At 45.6% G+C, this 18,552-nt stretch overlaps 2 protein-coding genes across 2 annotated transcripts in view; both read left to right on the forward strand.

Moving 5' to 3' along the window:
- Positions 1-8,908, forward strand: part of LOC114582386 (uncharacterized) — a 108,310-nt gene extending 99,402 nt beyond the window's left edge. The window contains exons 15-20 of the mRNA XM_077917812.1: positions 68-169; positions 2,024-2,045; positions 3,278-3,322; positions 5,985-6,013; positions 7,112-7,269; positions 8,077-8,908. Coding sequence (XP_077773938.1) covers positions 68-169; positions 2,024-2,045; positions 3,278-3,322; positions 5,985-6,013; positions 7,112-7,269; positions 8,077-8,205 — 485 coding nt within the window. The 3' untranslated portion in view covers positions 8,206-8,908. The remainder of the gene's footprint in view (positions 1-67; positions 170-2,023; positions 2,046-3,277; positions 3,323-5,984; positions 6,014-7,111; positions 7,270-8,076) is intronic.
- Positions 8,909-9,836: 928 nt separating this feature from the next.
- On the forward strand, positions 9,837-18,509 carry CIDEB (cell death inducing DFFA like effector b). The gene is made up of 5 exons (XM_028703655.2): positions 9,837-9,995; positions 13,774-13,918; positions 14,099-14,248; positions 15,377-15,567; positions 16,940-18,509. Exons 1-5 carry the CDS (start codon positions 9,955-9,957, stop codon positions 17,073-17,075), a joined length of 663 nt encoding a protein of 220 aa, XP_028559488.2. The 5' UTR covers positions 9,837-9,954; the 3' UTR covers positions 17,076-18,509.
- Positions 18,510-18,552: the final 43 nt, after the last annotated feature.

Below are 18,552 nucleotides of genomic sequence, written 5' to 3' on the forward strand. Positions count from 1 at the left end.
GTTTTGTGACAATTGACTAGTTCTCTGACCAATAACCCCATTCTGATCAACAGCAATTCTCTTGCAGGTTCATATCCTTTTCTTCTCCCACTGGCCATTGGATGTGGCACCGGCGGATGTCTCCTCCTCCTGGTGTTTCTTGTCTGCATTTATAGGAGGAAGCACAAAGGTAGTTGGCAAGGCAGGGGAAGCTGAGCCTGGGGAGGTGGACATCCCAGGAAGAATGCAGATGTGGGTGGAAGTAACCCCTGGTAGAATCGTCACAGCCAGAATTATCACTACTGTGGTACCTCCAGTTACATACGCTTCAGGTTACAGACTCCGCTAACCCAGAAATAGTACCTCGGGTTAAGAACTTTGCTTCAGGATGAGAACAGAAATCTTGGGGTGGCGGCGCAGCAGCAGTGGGAGGCCCCATTAGCTAAAGTGGTGCTTCAGGTTAAGAACAGTTTCAGGTTAAGAACGGACCTCCGGAACAAATTAAGTACGTAACCAGAAGTACCACTGTAACTGCTTATGCAGAGCATGCCTTCTTCATTTTTTTTATTTTGACAAAGTAATAATCATAAATAAATAAGAATGAAAATGTGCACCCCACCACCGAGATCATTCCATTGCAACTATCCAACCTCCCAAAATTCCAACGCCTCTTGCAATGGTTTGACCCCTTTCCATTTTAACAGTACAAATTCTACAATCATTTCCCCAGCATATTCTCCATCTTACCTTAATGGCACATGTTAATGTATCATTCATAGCTATATCCCACACCTCTTTATACCATTCTTCCATTTTATATCCTGCTTGCTCCTTCCACTTCCTAGCTATAATAATTCGTGTAGCTGTCAATAAATTTGTGAGCAAGTTCTTCCTAGCCTGCGAACCTTCCACCCCATCGTAAATTGATAATAATGCTACCTCTGGACTTTCGATCAGCTTTAACCCAGTGATTTCTGTTATCTCCTTAAACACCCTTTGCCAGAAAAATTGTACATATTTACACCCCCACCACACGTGAACACAATTCCCGGTTTTCTGGCATCCCCTCCAACATAGAACCGAATATTCCTTGTTTATTCGATTTAATCTGACTGGTGTTAAATACCACCTCCAAACTTATTTATAATAACTTTCTTTTATTCTTATAGACACCATTTCCAATGTTTCTCCCATATTTCCCCCCAGCTTTGACTGTTTATCTGCCCTGTTGTCTCTTTTCCCACACCTCTTTTAATTTCTTGATCCTCCATTTCTACTAATTTTTTTTTTCATTTCACTGGATTCCTCTATCTCCACTTTTTATAATTTTTTTTTCAAATTTTGTATATTCTTTGCAGTTCTTGTTTTCCCTTAACCACTTCTTTGTCCGTCGCTCCGGTTGTATACAGTTAAACCAAGTTATTTTAATTCCTGTTAGAGCTTCTCCTATTTGTTCTTTGCTCCTGCCTTGTTCGTGTTTGTCCTCATGTCTTCAACAGCAGCCTGACACACCAAAACCTGCATTTGCAGGAGAAGCTATTTCCATCAGTACTTTTTATGAGAAGAAACCTCACCTGTTCCATTTCTGTGTGTCAGGTTGCAGTTAGAAGCACAGCAGCAGGGTTATAAAAGGGAGCAGCCCCATCTATTTGTCCAAGACAGAGATCTGAAATTCTTTGCAAGGCCCTCTCCGTGGGGCTGCCATTGAAGACTGTTCAAACCTTCTGTGGTTTTAAAAGACAGCAACTTATAATGAGCACATCCTGTCAGCCTTTGTAAGACCTTTGCAGACTCTCGGATTGTTTCCGATTCATAATGGTGGCCTCTTGGCCCTCAAAGCCCTAAACAACAGCCATCCTTGAAATTTCACCCACTTCTCTGAGTGTTGCAGCACTGTTCCCCAGCCAAGCAATGTAAAGTGCAGCATTCTAGAGGATATTGCGCCTCACGTGCTCTAAATGTGGGAACTCTGGTGCCCTGTCTTTGTGTCTCCTTCTTCGCTTAAGAGTCACACGCACTCACAAACTTTTTTTTCTTTTCTCAGATAAGAGAGCGATCACAGCAAGGTGAGTGAGTACGAAAACTTGGGGCAGCTGTCAGAAGCAGCTTCCTCCAAGCTATTAGACATGACGCTGCGGTTTGTGTGGCCTGATCATCGGAGGAGTTGGGGCTGCTGTGCGCTTAAAAGCAGAAGCAGGGACATGCAGTCAGGAGTGACAAGATGCTGCAAGGGTGTGGCTGCTAAAAAAAGCCACCTCTTTGCAAGAAGATAAAAAGAACTTTCTAGCACAAGGCAAAGGGGATCCATTTGGTCTAGCCTCCATTTTCCAACTGTAGCCAGCCAGATGCCTCTGGGAAGCCCACCAGAAGGCCATTCCTAATTCCTGCTCCCCTGGTTTTCAGAGATAGAATCATAGAATTCTGAGGATCATCTAGTTCAGGCATCCCCAAACTCGGTCCTCCAAGATATTTTGGGACTACAACTCCCATCATCCCTAGCTAACAGGACCAGTGGTCAGGGATGGAAGGAATTGTAGTCCCAAAACATCTGGAGGGCTGAGTTTGGGGGTGCCTGATGTAGTCCAACCCCCCTGCAATGCAGGAATATGCAGCTGCCCCATACGGAGATCGAACCTGCAACCTTGGCATCATCAGCACCACGCTCTAACCAACTGAGCTATCCATACTGCCTCTGACCTTGGAGGTTACCATTTCGCTGCCATGATCCTTAACAACCGCTGATAAACCTCTCCTGTGACTTTGTATAAACAGCAACCCCACATCCTGTGACAGGGAGACCCGCAAGTCAGTTGATGTGCTAGGTAGAGAAGCCATTCCTTTAGTCTGCCCTCTTCTCCACAACTACGAAAGCCTTGTCCTGTGTCTCGCCTGGCCATCCCAGGAGAGCTGACGCTTTTCTTTCCTGGTGGGCTTTTAGCAGGGCAGAAATTCTTGTTGCTTATCAAGCTTCACGTGTTCAAATTCCAAGCAAATTCCCAGTAAAGATAAAGAAAGCCACCTGTTCTACCGTTACCTGTTTTGACTGACAGCAGGCTCTCAGGGGCCTTTCTCTCTTCTCCAGTCCTGTGTCCTGGATCTTTTTACCGGGAGATGCCGGGACTAGAACCTGGGACCTTTGCTGTGCAAGGCATGTGCTCTGTCACTAAGCCATGGTCTGTCCCCAAATGGATTTGCTTTGAGATAAGACAGTATATTAGTCCTCCCCGCCCCCAACATCCTCTTCATTTTCTGCTGCTTTTTGTGTGTTTAGTTGCTTCCTCTCCCCATTCCTTTCCAGCAGCTACTGGAAAACACTGGACATTCGGCAGTCCCTGAAAAGACGGTAGGAAGGAGCAGAGTGTTCCCCTCTAGCGCGCCTCTCTTATCTTCCATCATCTTGCAGGGGGGAGGACAGAGAGGGTAGGCGCAGCTAACCTGGACGGCAGACCAAAATCTCAACTAGACTTGGGTAGACTTGGTGGGGAGACTGGAAAAATTGCAGGGACACCCAGCTTTTTCCCCTGTTTGTTTTTTGGATTTTAATGTTTAGGAAACAAATAGAGGGGGGGGTGTTATTTGTTTTTTTTCTTCCAGGCCTTCGCATCTCTAATCCCAAAACATTCAGCAAAGCTCAACATCAGTGGAGGGAGGGCACAGTTTCAAGCCTCTCCCCCCCCCCCAGCAGGAACAATTAAATCATTTGCTGGAACGCCAGAATATTTGATTAAATAGGATGATTCTTTCCTTTTCTTTGATGGTGTTTGTCATTCAAAGCCAGGAGTTTGAATATAGTAACACTTCTTTGCAAGGTAGTTTTAATTCAAAGGCTGCATTTCAGCTCAGTCTGTTTTATAAGCTGAAACTATACACAGAACTGTATAGTAATCCTTTAAAAAAATCTGTGTGTTGTTGTTCTGTATGCGAGACACACACACACACACACACACACACACACACACACACACACACACACACTAATAGGGTAAGAAAGTTGCCAACATTTCCGGACTCCTCTGTGGGTACAGTTGTGGCAGATGTTGTGATGGGCTTCAAAATGTAATAGTAGACCTCTGCTTAAAAGAGATACAGGCATGTTCTCCTAAATGTGCTTCATTCAGACCCACATAGCTATTTAAACAAACTTGTTCCCACAAGATACAGTAATGGCACCAGCACAGAAGGCTTTAAAAGATGTTCAGAAAAAATTATGGGGAACATGCTGCCAATGGCTTCAGACGAAACGGCTGTGTCAGAGGCAGTGGGGAGAGCATGGCTGTTGGCCACTGTGAGAACAGAATGCCAGACAGGATGAGTCTTTGGCTCAATCCAGCAAATTCCTTTGTTCTTGTTACAAATGTGGGAATGTTGTGGGGAGTCGGAGAGGATCTATTGATTGAATATTATCCTTCCTAACTCACGCTCATTCCCCTTTTACACAGCAAGAAGCTAGTTGCAGATTCGTTTGAATCTCTCTTTTTTAAAATCAATTTTTATTATTTGTTCATTAATAACATTCCAATTAATAATGTATCAAATCTTGCCACATCATAATACAAATAATAAAGTCAATTATACATTCCAAATTAAATAATTTAGAGAGACTTCCCACGTTCTGGCTGGTCAGGAGAAATTTTTAATTTCTTGTTCCCGCTTTCTCCCCTCTCTTGTTTGTTCCCAATATCATAATTCCGATCTTAATCTGTTATCTTGTCATCTCAGTCACTGGTATGAAACTTTCAATCGTATTTAACAAATCCATATGTATGTTAACATGCAAGAGAAATTTTATTCTTCCTGTTGTCATTCGTCAATTGTTTTTGGCGCAGTCCCCCCCGGAGGCCCCCTTTTCATTCCACACTGTTCTCGTTTGAATCTCTTTGCTTAAGCAATCCAATCTGGCATGCCCAGATTGGAGTATGTTCCTGGTAAGACCGCTTTGATTCCTTCCTAAAAGAGTGAAGACACAAGAGTCTTTCTTATAAGTAATGAAAAGTTTACTCACATTCAGTTCACAGTAAGATCCCTGAAGGCAGGCTTTAGCTTGCAGTAACAGATACAGTGTGGCAGAGAGCCAGCAGTGCAGTCCAAGAGAAGAAATGGCATCAAAAGAGGAGGATGGCTGCATGTCTGGCCCTTTTACAGAGTCTCCCAGGGCCACGCACATCTACCTGGTCACATGCAAAGGAAGGATGCTCCAGACCAGGTGTGACAGGAAGTCTTCCTGGCTGGAGTAACATCCTCCTGTCTGTGTCCACTCTAGGAAAACAAGGAATGTTATACTTGACTGCTCCAATGGATTACGTCCCACAACAAATAGGTCGCCACTTTTGCACTAGCGCAGCTCCCGTGCTTTGAGCAGCAGTGCAGCTTAGAGAAATTAAGCAAGTTTTCCAATAACATACCTCCACAGTGGGGTAACCCAGGACAAAGTTTCCCCTGCTAAACTTTGCATGCCAGGCCGCTCCTGAAACCAAAAAGACAACTGTCTGTAAACTAACAATAAACGTCCCTAAAAATGGCAAAAAGTAGTTTCTTTCCCAGATAGGTGTTTTCTTAAACAACAGCAAACACCGTAAATAAGGAGTTCACTTGCAATATATTAGTGGTTCAGTGCTCATTTCTTTTCTTCCCAAAGTAGATTTTATCTTGAACTTTTGCAAACGCAGTAATAAAGAGTCCACTTGTGATATACCACAAGTGGTTCAGTGCTCAGACGTCATTCCGATAATCCGACGTTTCGTCACTAAAGAGTTTAGTCATCGGGCTTTGTAGTAAATAATATACAACAGAAGACAGTATGTGAATGACTTAAATCAGGGGTATATCTGTCCCCACCTGCATGTTTCCATCAGGAAAAGCATAGAAAGAGGACAACGTCCTTCAGTTTGTTCCTGAAGGCAGAGGAGCAGGGCCAGTTTTTAAGGTTGGCGGTCCCAGTAGCTCCCACCTCTTTCGGATTTCCTGCAGCTTCTACCCCCTGCTAAAACCTTTGTTCTGTCTTGCAGATGCAAAGACCCCGCCGGAGTCTCTACAAGTAAGTAAGACATTAAACTTTCCATCCTTATTAGGGTTCCAGAGAAGGATCAAGGCTTTTTTTCTGACAGGTCCCCTGTGTCTTTAAGAGCCATGGGACAGGCAGACATTAAAGCGGTGAAGCATTTCCCGCAACTCTTCCATGTTGGGAGGAAACGCACCTGTTGAATTTCTGCCTGTCTTCCAGCTACTGAAGGAAAAGGTGGCACTCCTGCCACTATACCTGTGGCCCAGGATGCACCATGTGAATTGCAACTCCCCAATGAGGAACAGTTGCAGCATCTGGGACTTCTTAATATTCTTTTGTTATTTCTTTCTTTTTCTTTCTCTATTTATTTATTTCTTCCCCTCCCCTCGCTTTTCTGTGTTTCCATTGTACAGTGGTACCTCGGGTTAAGTACTTAATTCGTCCCAGAGGTCCGTACTTAACCTGAAACTGTTCTTAACCTGAAGCACCACTTTAGCTAATGGGGCCTCCTGCTGCTGCCGCGCTGCTGGAGCACGATTTCTGTTCTCATCCTGAAGCAAAGTTCTTAACCTGAAGTACTATTTCTGGGTTAGCGGAGTCTGTAACCTGAAGCGTCTGTAACCAGAAGCGTATGTAACCCAAGGTACCTCTGTATCTAGATAAAAGTTTTGATTTGGTTTAAAAAAGGGAAAAGATATTAAGTTTTTTATTTTCCTCCATAAACCTTAATAACATTTATTTTTTAAAAAGAGGAAAACCCATTGTTTACTGCTGAGGAGGGCTTATCCACACCTTCTATTGTCCTGCTGCTCCCACACACACCAGGGAAAACTGCTCTTTAGTGCTTAATAGGAGCAAACAGCAATTCAGGTTTTCTCTGGATTGACGTTTGCTCTGATTTAGAGTGGAAGAGAGGGTTTTCCCTGGGAAAGGAGCAAAAAAAGGGGGAAAGCACTCAGACACGTGCCTCGAAAGTGTGGGTGAAGCAGAAAACTGCTCAAAAAAATCACCTTCACTTTGCGAAAAGGAGCTCTGCCTACAGGCCAACCAAGGACTTGCAGGTAAAAGGAAGTTGCGTTGGGTTAAAGATGGGAGGATGTAGGTGTTAACCACGTTGGTTTTAATGCTTAGATCTCGAAGAAAGGAACATGCCTGGCTGGATGCAGCCAGCAAGCGAAGACTGGGGGATCCTGCCAAAAGCCAAAAGCCCCATGCCAAAAGCCAGGCATCCATTAGAAATGAAGAAAGCAGATGAAGACACCGATTCTGGAGCCAATTTTGAATTCCCCGTAAGTTTCAAATCCACTTCTTCTCTGGCGATCACTTGTAGCTGAGTAAGATTGTCTTCCATAAACACGGTTTTAACAATGAGTCCATAAGTGATTGTGGAGGCCAATTCTGGACCCACACGTCATTCCACAGTGGGGACATTGGTTCCTGAGCAGGAGTTGATTACAGTGTGGATTTGCCAAGTGTGCCTTCCTCTTAACACGTTTCTCCCTTGCGTCCTGAGTTCGAGTGTCTTCAAAGTCCATGACATCTTTGGTAAAGGCTGTTCTCCAACTGGAGCGCTCGCAGGCCAGTGTTTTCCAGTTGTTGGTGTTTATATTACATTTTTTTAGATTTGCCTTGAGGCAGTCTTTAAACCTCTTTTGTTGACCACCAGCATTACGCCTTCCATTTTTAAGTTTGGAATAGAGTAGTTGCTTTGGAAGGCGATAATCAGGCATCCGCACAACATGACCAGTCCAGCGAAGCTGATGTTGAAGAATCATTGCTTCAACACTCACTCGCTGGATCATCACCTTATTGTGGTGAGTGGGCTTGCACGTTCCTATGACCCTTGTGAGCGAAGCCGTCAGGAATCTCATACTCCCAGCAGGGTCACCCAAGGCAGTAAGGTCAAAGGGAAGGAGCTAGACAAAGAATGATTCAAGAAGTTCAAATCCACTATGCACACTCTGTCTCCATGGGCTTTTCATCCTTCCCCCTGATAGCTCTTTCCTTGCATTTCCAGAGTGGCTGGCGCAACCCGGTCAGATGGGCGATTTACTATTATTATTATTGTTGTTGTTGTTGTTGTTGTTTATTTCCAGGAAATTGATGCAACGTACTCGCTTCTCAGCTTCCCCTGCTCCACATTCTTCCTGGAAGAAAACGACAGACCCTCGGAGGAGCCAGACCCATCCCAGATTCTGAAAACCCAAACCTTCACTGTGAAATGAAACAAGGTGGCCATTTTTAGGAGCCCAAAAGGACAGGGGAGTTCCCCAGTGGAGGTGTGAACCACGAAGGCCTGATCCACTGACGAAAAGCCTCTTTCACAAGCTCCACTGAAATGAATGGGGAGCCTTGCAGCCCAGCCCACGAATGTTTTTCTGCTCCATTGAAATGAGTGGGTGTGGGGCACGCACAGTTCAACCAGGTGAAGGAAATTCCAGCTGGGTTGCTATATCAAGTTACTGGACCTCAGTGAGGAGAATCCCCATCTTACAGATAAAGAACTCTTGACTTTTGTTCATTTTTAAAAATAATTTTATAAGTTGTGTGTCCTTGTTGCTCAGCTTGACCCTTTTACATGATTTTGTACGTTTTGTGGTATTTGTGCATTGTGGTCTGCTGTTATTTTATTGATTATAGATTAGTAATTCCTTATTTTAATTGATAAGTGTGAACTGCTAGATTATTTGCTGATGTTTAATTTTACTGTTTAGTGTTGGATCCTAATGGATTGTTGAGTATTGCTTTATTTGATATAAGTTGTTTATTTTAAAGCTATTGTGGCTTTTTATATAGGATCTGTTTGTTACTATTAATTTTTTGATGTTTTATTATTATTTTTATGTGTTTTGGAAGCCGCCCAGAGTGGCTGTGGCAACCCAGCCAGATGGGTGGGGTATAAATAATAAATTTATTATTATATTATTATTACCAGCACCTGTTCATGTCTATGGGGCTTGCATGGTGGACGGTGCTCCCTTTTAATTATTCTGCCTCAAAACAAAAATGCCTTGGATTATGGGTCCAGATGGGATCAGATTAGGGAACGAGGAACATTGTCAGGACTTGGGTATCTAGTCCGACAGTGTGCTGGTATGTATGCCTTCCATATGCTCTGTAGGTAGTCTATGACACATAAGCCCATAAAACTAAAATAAGCGAACTGTTTTTCTTACATGTTCTACTTTTGAAAGAATCTGGGAGTCCCACATCCCTGTTGCAATAATTAAATCTGCACATACGGAAGGAATGGGATATATAAAAACTGACCCTTCTCCTGTCATCATTTCTCATGTGATGCTTAAAATGTGTTGTCAGCCTTCTTCCTTCCCCCCACCCCTACCCCTCCCAATACAGTCGTACCTCGGAAGTCAAACAGAATCCATTCAGGAAGTCCATTCGACTTCCAAAACGTCCGGAAACCAAAGTGCGGCTTCCGATTGGCTGCAAGAAGCTCCTGCGGCCAATTGGAAGCTGCGGGAGCCCCATCGGACGTTCGGCTTCCAAAAAATCGTTCGAAAACCGGAACACTCACTTCCGGGTTTCAATCGTTCGGGAGCCGATTTGTTCGGGAATCAAGGCGTTTGATATCCAAGGTACGACTGTACCTGTTTGGGCAATCTTTGTCCATAGAAAAGCCAGCTTGTGAATTAATGAACACCGTCTTCAATAAAACAAAAGGTATTCTGTGAGCTTCTCCAGCCCTCCGGCTGCCCCTTCGCAAAATCAAATCAGCTACGAGCAGCACAGTTCACCTGCGACAACCCTTGAAGTTATTCACTGGCGCTCCCTGGCCGTGCCTCCAATCGCTCACTTTGGAGTTTGCTCCCACTGGCCGACAACTCAGAGCACATGAGCCACATGGTCCAGAGTCCAGGGAGACAAAAACAACCCAGATTCCCCCTTCGCAGCTGAGCTACTGGCAAGAGGGCCTCTATTCCCTACAGATCCACACAACGCCCTCCTTGGACAAAATGGAGTACATAAACGCCCTGGTGCCATCGACATTGTTAAAGTGAGTACTGATTTATTTATCTGTCCTACCTTCCTTCTCCAAGGAGCTCAAGTCGGGGTGTACATGGTTCCCTCCCTTCTCATTTAATCCCCACGAAAACAACCCTGCGAAGTAGGTTAGTCTGAGAGTCCAACACTCTTAACCGCCACAGGCCATTGGCATACCCTCCAACATTTCTCTGATGAAAATATGGTTGTCCAATTCAATAATAATAGTAGTAGTAGTAGTAGTAGTAATAATAATAATAATAATTGTATTATTTATACCCCACCCATCTGACTGGGTTGCCCCAGCCACTCTGGGCAGTTTCCAACATATATAAAAAATAATAAACCATTAAACTTTTTTTAAAAAACCTTCCCTATACGGGGCTGCCTTCAGATGTCTTCTAAAGGTTGTATGGTTACTTATCTCCTTGGCTCGGGGGTCCCATAACTCCAGACCCTCCAGCATTTCTCCCATGAAAATAGGGACGTCCTAAGAAAAAGCGGGGCACTCTGGGATCAAATAAAAAACCGGGGCGGCTTCTGTAAATCCGAGATTGTCCCTACAAAAGAGGGACACTTGGAAAGGATGCATTGGGGGAGGGGGGCCCTGGATGGAGGTTTCTGGGTTTATACCTCGGGCATGCAGTACTTCCTACTATCCTTTCCCCCTACCTTACAATCCTTTAGCCAAACCCGTCTGCTGAGGTCTGAAGGATCTTCCGCCTTCTAACAGCAAGCTCAGCTTGTGAGAGCAGATATAGCTAATATGGGGCCAATGGGAAACGTGGGGGGGGGAGATTGGAATGCTTGGGGGAACCCCAAGCTTTGTACGAGTACAAAACATCTTAGGAGGGACCTAAGGTAAAGGACCCCTGGATGGTTATGGGGTTGCGGCGCTTTCAGGCCGAGGGAGCCGGCGTTTGTCCACAGACAGCTTTCCGGGTCATGTGGCCAGCAGGACTAAATGGCTTCTGGCGCAACAGGACACCGCGACAGAAACCAGAGCGCACGAAAACGCAATTTATTTTCCCGCCACAGAGGTCCCTGTTTATCTACTTGCGCTGGTATGCTTTTGAACTGCTAGGTTGGCAGGAGCTGGGATGGAGCAACAGGAGCTCACCCCGTCGCGGGGATTCGAACTGCCAGCCTTATGATCAGCAAGCCCAAGAGGCTCGGTGGCTTAGCGGACACCTAAGATGACGGCAGTCCGTTGCAAAGTGTTGGACTAAATGACTCTTGGACTCGCTTCCAACTCTACAATTTTATGAAAAATGGAGGTCACTGAGGACTAAGCAGGCTCAGTGGTGCCCAAACCCTGACTGAGAGGAGCAGAAAATTAGAGGTGAGGGAGAGAGAGGGAGGAAATGAATAAGACCATGCCATGCTGCAACATTTTGCTGCAGGTCTCCCATTAAACCCAAGCAAACAATGGTGTTGTCCACAGAACACGAATGAGCAAAATTCCCTGATTCCCGGTCTTTTATCTGACGTTCTGCCCAAGAAATAAGGGGTTTTGCTTTATTTAAAGAGCTAGCTGTCCTGTGGGCTGGCCTCAGAGCCCAAATCCGCTAGCACCTCCTTCGCCTCTTCCTCCTCCTGGAATTTGGACTTTGGCATCAAAATTCCAGGGACCAGAAGTGACCGTGATAAGCTTTTCCACGTAGACCTAATAAATTGTGTCTTTTTGTGTACTCTGGTTGCAAGCTGTGTAAGGGGCCAATAACAGCTGGATAGCTCAGCTGATTAGAGCATGGCGCTGATAATGCCAAGGTTATAGGTTTGATCCCTCTGTATGGGGCAGCTGCATATTCCTGCAAGATGATTCTCAGGGGCCCTTCCAACTTTAATAATAATAATAATAATAATAATAATAATAATAATAATAATAATAATATATTTATATCCCGCCCTCCCGGGCCAGAGTCAGGCTCAGGACGGCTAACACCCAATAAAATCATAGTAAAAACATAATGGGGGGGGGCAATTTAAAATACAGGTTAAAATGCAATTTAAAATGCAGCCGATAAATCAAGACCATAAGGGAAGGGAAACATAAGGGTCAGGCTGAGTCCAAACCAAAAGCCAGGCGGAACAGCTCTGTCTTGCAGGCCCTGCGGAACGATGTCAAGTCCCGCAGGGCCCTAGTCTCTTGGGACAGAGCGTTCCACCAAGTCGGGGCCAGTACTCAAAAGGCCCTGGCCCCAGTGGAGACCAGTCTAACCACCTTGCGACCTGGGACCTCCAAATGTTGTCATTTTTGGACCTCTCTGCGGAGCATACCAGGAGAGGCGGTCCCGTAGGTGCGTGGGTCCTAGGCCGCATAGGGCTTTAAAGGGCAAAACCAGCACCTTAAACCTGACCCTGTACTCCACCGGGAGCCAGTGCAGTTGGTAAAACAATCCTACAGTTCTATAACCCTGTGGATTAAGGAGTTTGAATGCAGTAGATAGAGGCAGGATACACAGAGGGCCCTCCATACCAATGTCATTGATGCAATCATAGTGCATAAGCGCGGCATTTCTCCTGGATCAGTCCACTTTACGAGTTTTATTTCACAGAATCATAGAGTTCGAAGGGACCCTGAGGGTCATCTAGCCCAACCCCAGCAATGCAGGAATCTTTTGCCCAATGTGGGGCTCAAAACCCACGACCCTAAGACGAAGAGTCTCATGCTCCACCATCCGAGCTATCTCTTCAGTTCCAGGCTGATTCCCCAAAGTTAAAAAAAATCCCCCAAAAACAGAGTCCTTTTTGTTGGGGATAATTCAGATGGAAATTCCCAGGTGTCAAGAAAGGTTATTTATGTATGCCACTACTGCAGCCCATGTTTTGTTGGCCCCAAAATGGAAAACGAGCGAGGTCCCAACTAAAGAAGAATGGCAACTTCAACTGAGGGTATATACGCAGCTTGCAGACCTAACATATATAGGGTGAGTCTTTTAAAAGAGGCCCCATGGAACATGTGTACTCTGAATTCACCCTGTAGAATGAGAGAACAAGAAGAACATACATTTAAAGAAGACTGGAAAATGCTTATTGAATATATGGGGGGGGGGGGGAATTGTGCACACTTGAAAAAGTTGGCAGCATTAAGATAAATTCAGCAGTGTAAAGAGGTTTTGATAGATGTAATAATGGATTACTGAATGGTTTCGTTTATGTAAAATATGCAGGGATTTATGATATGTAAAATGGACCATGGAAAGAGAAGAAGGGAAGTCATTGGCATTTTAAGGTTCTTTAAATGAATATTCTAAATTGTATAACAGAAAATTTAATAAAAATTATACAGCGGTACCTCTGGTTAAGAACTTAATTTGTTCTGGAGGTCCGTTCTTAACCTGAAACTGTTCTTAACTTGAGGTACCACTTTAGCTAATGGGGCCTCCCACTGCCGCTGTGCCGCCGACGCACGATTTCTGTTCTCATCCTGAATCAAAGATCTTAACCCGAAGTACTACTTCCGGGTTAACGGAGTCTGTAATCCAAAGGTGTTTGTAACGCGAGGTACCACTGTACACACACCAAAAAAAGTAAAGAAAACAGGCAGAAACAGCATTTGCAGGCAGAAACAGCATTGGGTCGTGTATAACTGTCCTGATAACATCATGAGTGCAAATCATCACAACCGAAAGGGCACCTGGACGAACCCAGATCATTACCAAAAGTTCAGTTTCTCTGTTAGGGTGCTGATGTTCCCCCTGGACACTTTGCACATGCTCAGAGGCATGCTATGGCAGCCAGGTCGGGACCTTCTGAGCAACCTCTCTCTCTCTCTCTCTTTCTCACAGGTCAGTGTCGAGTGCGAGTTCAGAACTCACCCGCCGTGTTTGGGCTCCAAGTCCCCCAACCCAGAGGCCATTCCGGGTCTGTGACCACAAGCGCAACGTCCGCAAAGGTCTGACTGCAGGGACCTTGCAGGAGCTGTTGATCAAGGTGAGCACCCCTTTCCTTCTGCCAATTTTCCAGCCTCCACTTGGCTCCACACTTGGCTGGCAAGCCCTTGGGTAAAGCTACTCCTCTTCACCCTCCCTTTTATCATCTGCGAAATGGAAGCAGTGGCCGTGCTTTGCTTGACATGAAGGTCTCTGCTTGTGTGTTTTCTTGTTTCGCCAGGCAAGGGAGACCCTGCTGATCTCCAGCATCGTTTCCTTGGTGCTGGAAGAAGATGGCACCGTTGTGGAAACAGAGGAATTCTTTGACGTCCTAGACGATAACACGGCCTTGATGGCGCTAGAGAAAGGGCAGAAATGGAGCCACGCCAGGGTAAGCAAAAGGGTGTTGAATGGAAGGCCAGCGGGAAATTACAGGCTTCCATTTCCATAAGAATTCTAAGGCTTCATAAATAAAATGAATGTTCCTAAGCGCACAAGATAAATACATATTGGTAAGTACTGCATGTCTGAAAGACAAAACAAAAAAATATTCCTTCCAGTAGCACCTTAAAGACCAACTAAGTTAGTTCTTGGTATGAGCTTTCGTGTGCATGCACACTTCTTCAGATACACCCGAAATTCTTCAGATGCACACGAAAGCTCATACCAAGAACTAACTTAGTTGGTCTTTAAGGTGCTACTGGAAGGAATATTTTTTTGTTTTGACTATGGCAGACCAACACGGCTACCTATCTATGTCTGAAAGAGTACAGGAGAGCAATCCTGAAGCCACTTTGACACTTAATAATAATTTTATTCATTCATTCATTCATTCCCCTCCCATCTGGCTGAGTTTCCCCAGCCACTCTGGGCGGCTCCCAACAGAATATTCAAAGCTGATGAAACATCAAACATTAAAAACTTCCCTAAACAGGACTGCCTTCAGATGTCTTCTAAAAGTCAGGTAGTTGTTTATTTCCTTGACATCTGATGGGAGGGCGTTCCACAGGGCGGGCGCCACTGAGAAGGCCCTCTGCCTGGTTCCCTGTAACCTCACTTCTCGCAGGGAGGGAACCGCCAGAAGGCCCTCGGAGTTGGACCTCAGTGTCCGGGCTGAACGATGGGGGTGGAGATGCTCCTTCAGGTATACAGGGCCTTTTAGGGCTTTCAAGGTCAGCACCAACACTTTGACTTGTGCTCGGAAACATACCGGGAGCCAGTGTAGGTCTTTCAGGACTGGTGTTATGTGGTCTCGGCGGCTGTTCCCAGTCACCAGTCTAGCTGCCACATTCTGGATTAGTTGCAGTTTCTGGGTCACCTTCAAAGGTAGCCCCACATAGAGCGCACAGCAGTAGCCCAAGCGGGAGATAACCAGAGCGTGCGGCACTCTGGCGAGACTCTCTCAGCCTGTGTACCAGATGGAGCTGGTAGACAGCTGCCCCGGACACAGAATTGACCTGCGCCTCCATGGAGAGCGGTGAGTCCAAAACGATTCTATGATTCTATCTGTGTCTTACAGGGCAGCAGCCGGTCCTATGCGCTCAGCGGGGAGAAACCGAGGAACAGCCGTGACATTGCCCGCATCACCTTTGACGTCTACAAGCTCAACCCCCGCGACCTCTTTGGCAGCCTGAACATCTCGGCCACTTTCTACGGACTCTACTCCATGAGCTGCGACTTCAAGTGTCTGGGGCCCAAGAAGGTGCTAAGGTGGGTCTTCCCCCACATCTCCCCTGACAGACGGCCATCCAATCTCTGCTTAAAAGCCTCCGAGGAAGGAGAGTCCACCACCTCACCTCCATTGTCAGAAAGTTCTTCCTGATGTTGAGTCAGAATCTCCTTCCTTGTAAGTTTGAAACCATGGGTTTCCAGAGCAGGAGGAAACTGTGTGTGTGTGTGTGTGTGTGTGTGTGTGTGTGTGTTGTCCGCCTCTTTGTGACCCCCTGGACCAGAGCATGCCAGGCACTCCTGTCCTCCACTGCCTCCCGCAGTTTGGTCAAACTCATGCTGGCAGCTTCGAGAACACTGTCCAACCATCTCGTCCTCTGTCGTCCCCTTCTCCTTGTGCCCTCCATCTTTCCCAACATCAGGGTCTTTTCCAGGGAGTCTTCTCTTCTCATGAGGTGGCCAAAGTCTTGGAGCCTCAGCTTCACGATCTGTCCTTCCAGTGAACACTCTGGGCTGATTTCCTTCAGAATGGATAGGTTTGATCTTCTTGCAGTCCATGGGACTCTCAAGAGTCTCCTCCAGCACCATAATTCAAAACCATCCATTCTTGGGCGATCAGCCTTCTTTATGGCCCAGCTCTCATGTCCGTACATCACTACTGGGAAAACCATAGCTTTAACTATACGGACCTTTGTCCGCAAGGTGATGTCTCTGCTTTTTAAGATGTTGTCTAGCTTAGTCATCGCTTTTCTCCCAAGAAGCAGGCGTCTTTTAATTTCGTGGCTGCTGTCACCATCTGCAGTGATCATGGAGCCCAAGAAAGTAAAATCTCTCACTGCCTCCATTTTTGGGAGGGGGTTAGCTCACAGTTGTGCAGCTTCTTTTGCAAAGGGGAAAAGCCCCCATTTTTGGGGGGATCAGCTCAAAGTTGTTGAGCTTACTTTGCAAAGGGTAAAAATCCTGCTTTTATGGGGTTCAACTCACAGTTCTGCAGCTTCTTTAGGAAAGGAAAGTGAGCCATTTCTACAGTTTCCAGACAGATAATCTAATCAGCCAGTCACATGTCGCTGGGGAAACAAACAGCCTCCATCTGCAGAACATTCAACAATGGAGGCCTGGGCCCTTAGGGGGCAAGGGGCCGGAAAGGGAGCCAGCGATCGACCACACATTCACTCCATAAGACGCACAGACATTTCCCCTTACTTTTGAGGAGGAAAAAAGTGCATCTTATGGAGCGAAGAATACGGTAAATTCCATAAATAAAATAATAAAATTAAAATTAATTTTGTCTTCTGAGCCGCTCAGAGATCTACGGATGAAGGGCGGCATACAAATTTAATAAATTATAATAATGCAAAACAACAACAGCAACCCAGCACTAATATAATTTGTTCCCCTTTCCTTTCCTCCCAAGGGAGATCTTGCGTGTGGCATCCACCGTCATGCATGGCATCGGGCACATTCTTCTTGGGGCATCCCACTACATCCGCCGGATCCTGGACGGAGGCGAGAACTGGCACTCGCATGCCCGCGTGAGCTACGAACGCTGAAGTCTGCTACCCTCCTCTTCCTCCCTCTCCTGAGACAAGATTCCTTCCCGGCACCTGCTCTTTCAGCTCCAAAGAAATCCCAGATCTCTGTTTCGGTTGGGGGTGTTAATTAAAAAGGGTACAGTGGTACCTTGGTTCTCAAACTTAATCCGTTCCAAAACCAAAGCGCGTTCCAAAACCAAGGCGCGCTTTTCCCATAGAAAGTAATGCAAAACGGATTCATCCATTCCAGACTTTTAAAAACAACCCCTAAAACAGCAATTTAACGTGAATTTTACTATCTAACGAGACCTTTGATCCATAAAACGAAAGCAAGAATCTATGTACTGCACTATAAAAGAAATAACAGTACAGTGGTACCTTGGGTTAAGTACTTAATTCGATCCAGAGGTCCATTCTTAACCTGAAACTGTTCTTAACCTGAAGCACCACTTTAGCTAATGGGGCCTCCCGCTGCTGCTGCACCGCCGGAGCACAATTTCTGTTCTCATCCTGAAGCAAAGTTCTTAACCTGAAGCACTATTTCTGGGTTAGCAGAGTCTGTAACCTGAAGCGTATGTAACGTGAAGTGTATGTACAGGTACCACTGTATTGTAGGTGATAAAAATTTAAATTGGTTTTTTTTCTTCTTACCTGCACTGATGATAGTCAGCTTTTATCCATATCCGCAGTCACACAATCAATCAATCAATCAGTAGCTGAACTGGGTTCCACGCAGTCACAAAAACAAATGAACCGAAAAAGCCTCAGAAACAAAAATGCAAAATAGATAGCAAAAACAAAAGCGCCAAACTTAATCCGTTCCGGAAGTCTGTTTGACTTCTGAAATGTTCGGAAACCAAGGCGCAGCTTCTGATTGGTGCAGGCGCCCCAGAAACAATAGCCCACAGCCACATCGGACGTTCGGCTTCCGAAAAACGTTCAAAAACCGGAACACTTCCGGGTTTTCGGCGTTTGGGAACCAAGGCATTTGAGAACCAAGGTACCACTGTATTTAATAACCAAACACATAGGAAACCTTGAACCAGACCTTCCTTTTGGCATAGAGGAGATGGCTGGGGAGCTGGCGAATAGCCGCCATGTGGCAGGTTCTGCCAGCTTAACAGAGATGGAACATGAAGCAGGGATGAGAAAATCTGTTGCCTGCTAGATGTTGCTGGACTACAATTCCCATCATCCCTGAGCGCTGTCTGGAGCCGGTGGAGAGTTCAGCATCCAGAAGACTCCTGGTTTGCCCATTGCTGGTTATTGTTATTATTTCTCCAGTGCTTCCTTCGCAAAACCGACCCAAAGCGACTCACAACGTGAGCGCTGGAACCGATTGCAGCAAACAAATGAATGAAAATCTTCTTTTAAAAAATGCATTAACACAAATAAAAGGTCTTAGAGAGGCTGAAAAGAGACCTTAGAAATCATAGAATTAGAAGTTGTAAGGGGAAAAAGGGTCATCTAGTCCAACCCCCTTTTGCCCAACATG

Source organism: Podarcis muralis, chromosome 13 (assembly GCF_964188315.1).
Source record: "Podarcis muralis chromosome 13, rPodMur119.hap1.1, whole genome shotgun sequence".
Lineage (NCBI taxonomy): Eukaryota > Metazoa > Chordata > Lepidosauria > Squamata > Lacertidae > Podarcis > Podarcis muralis.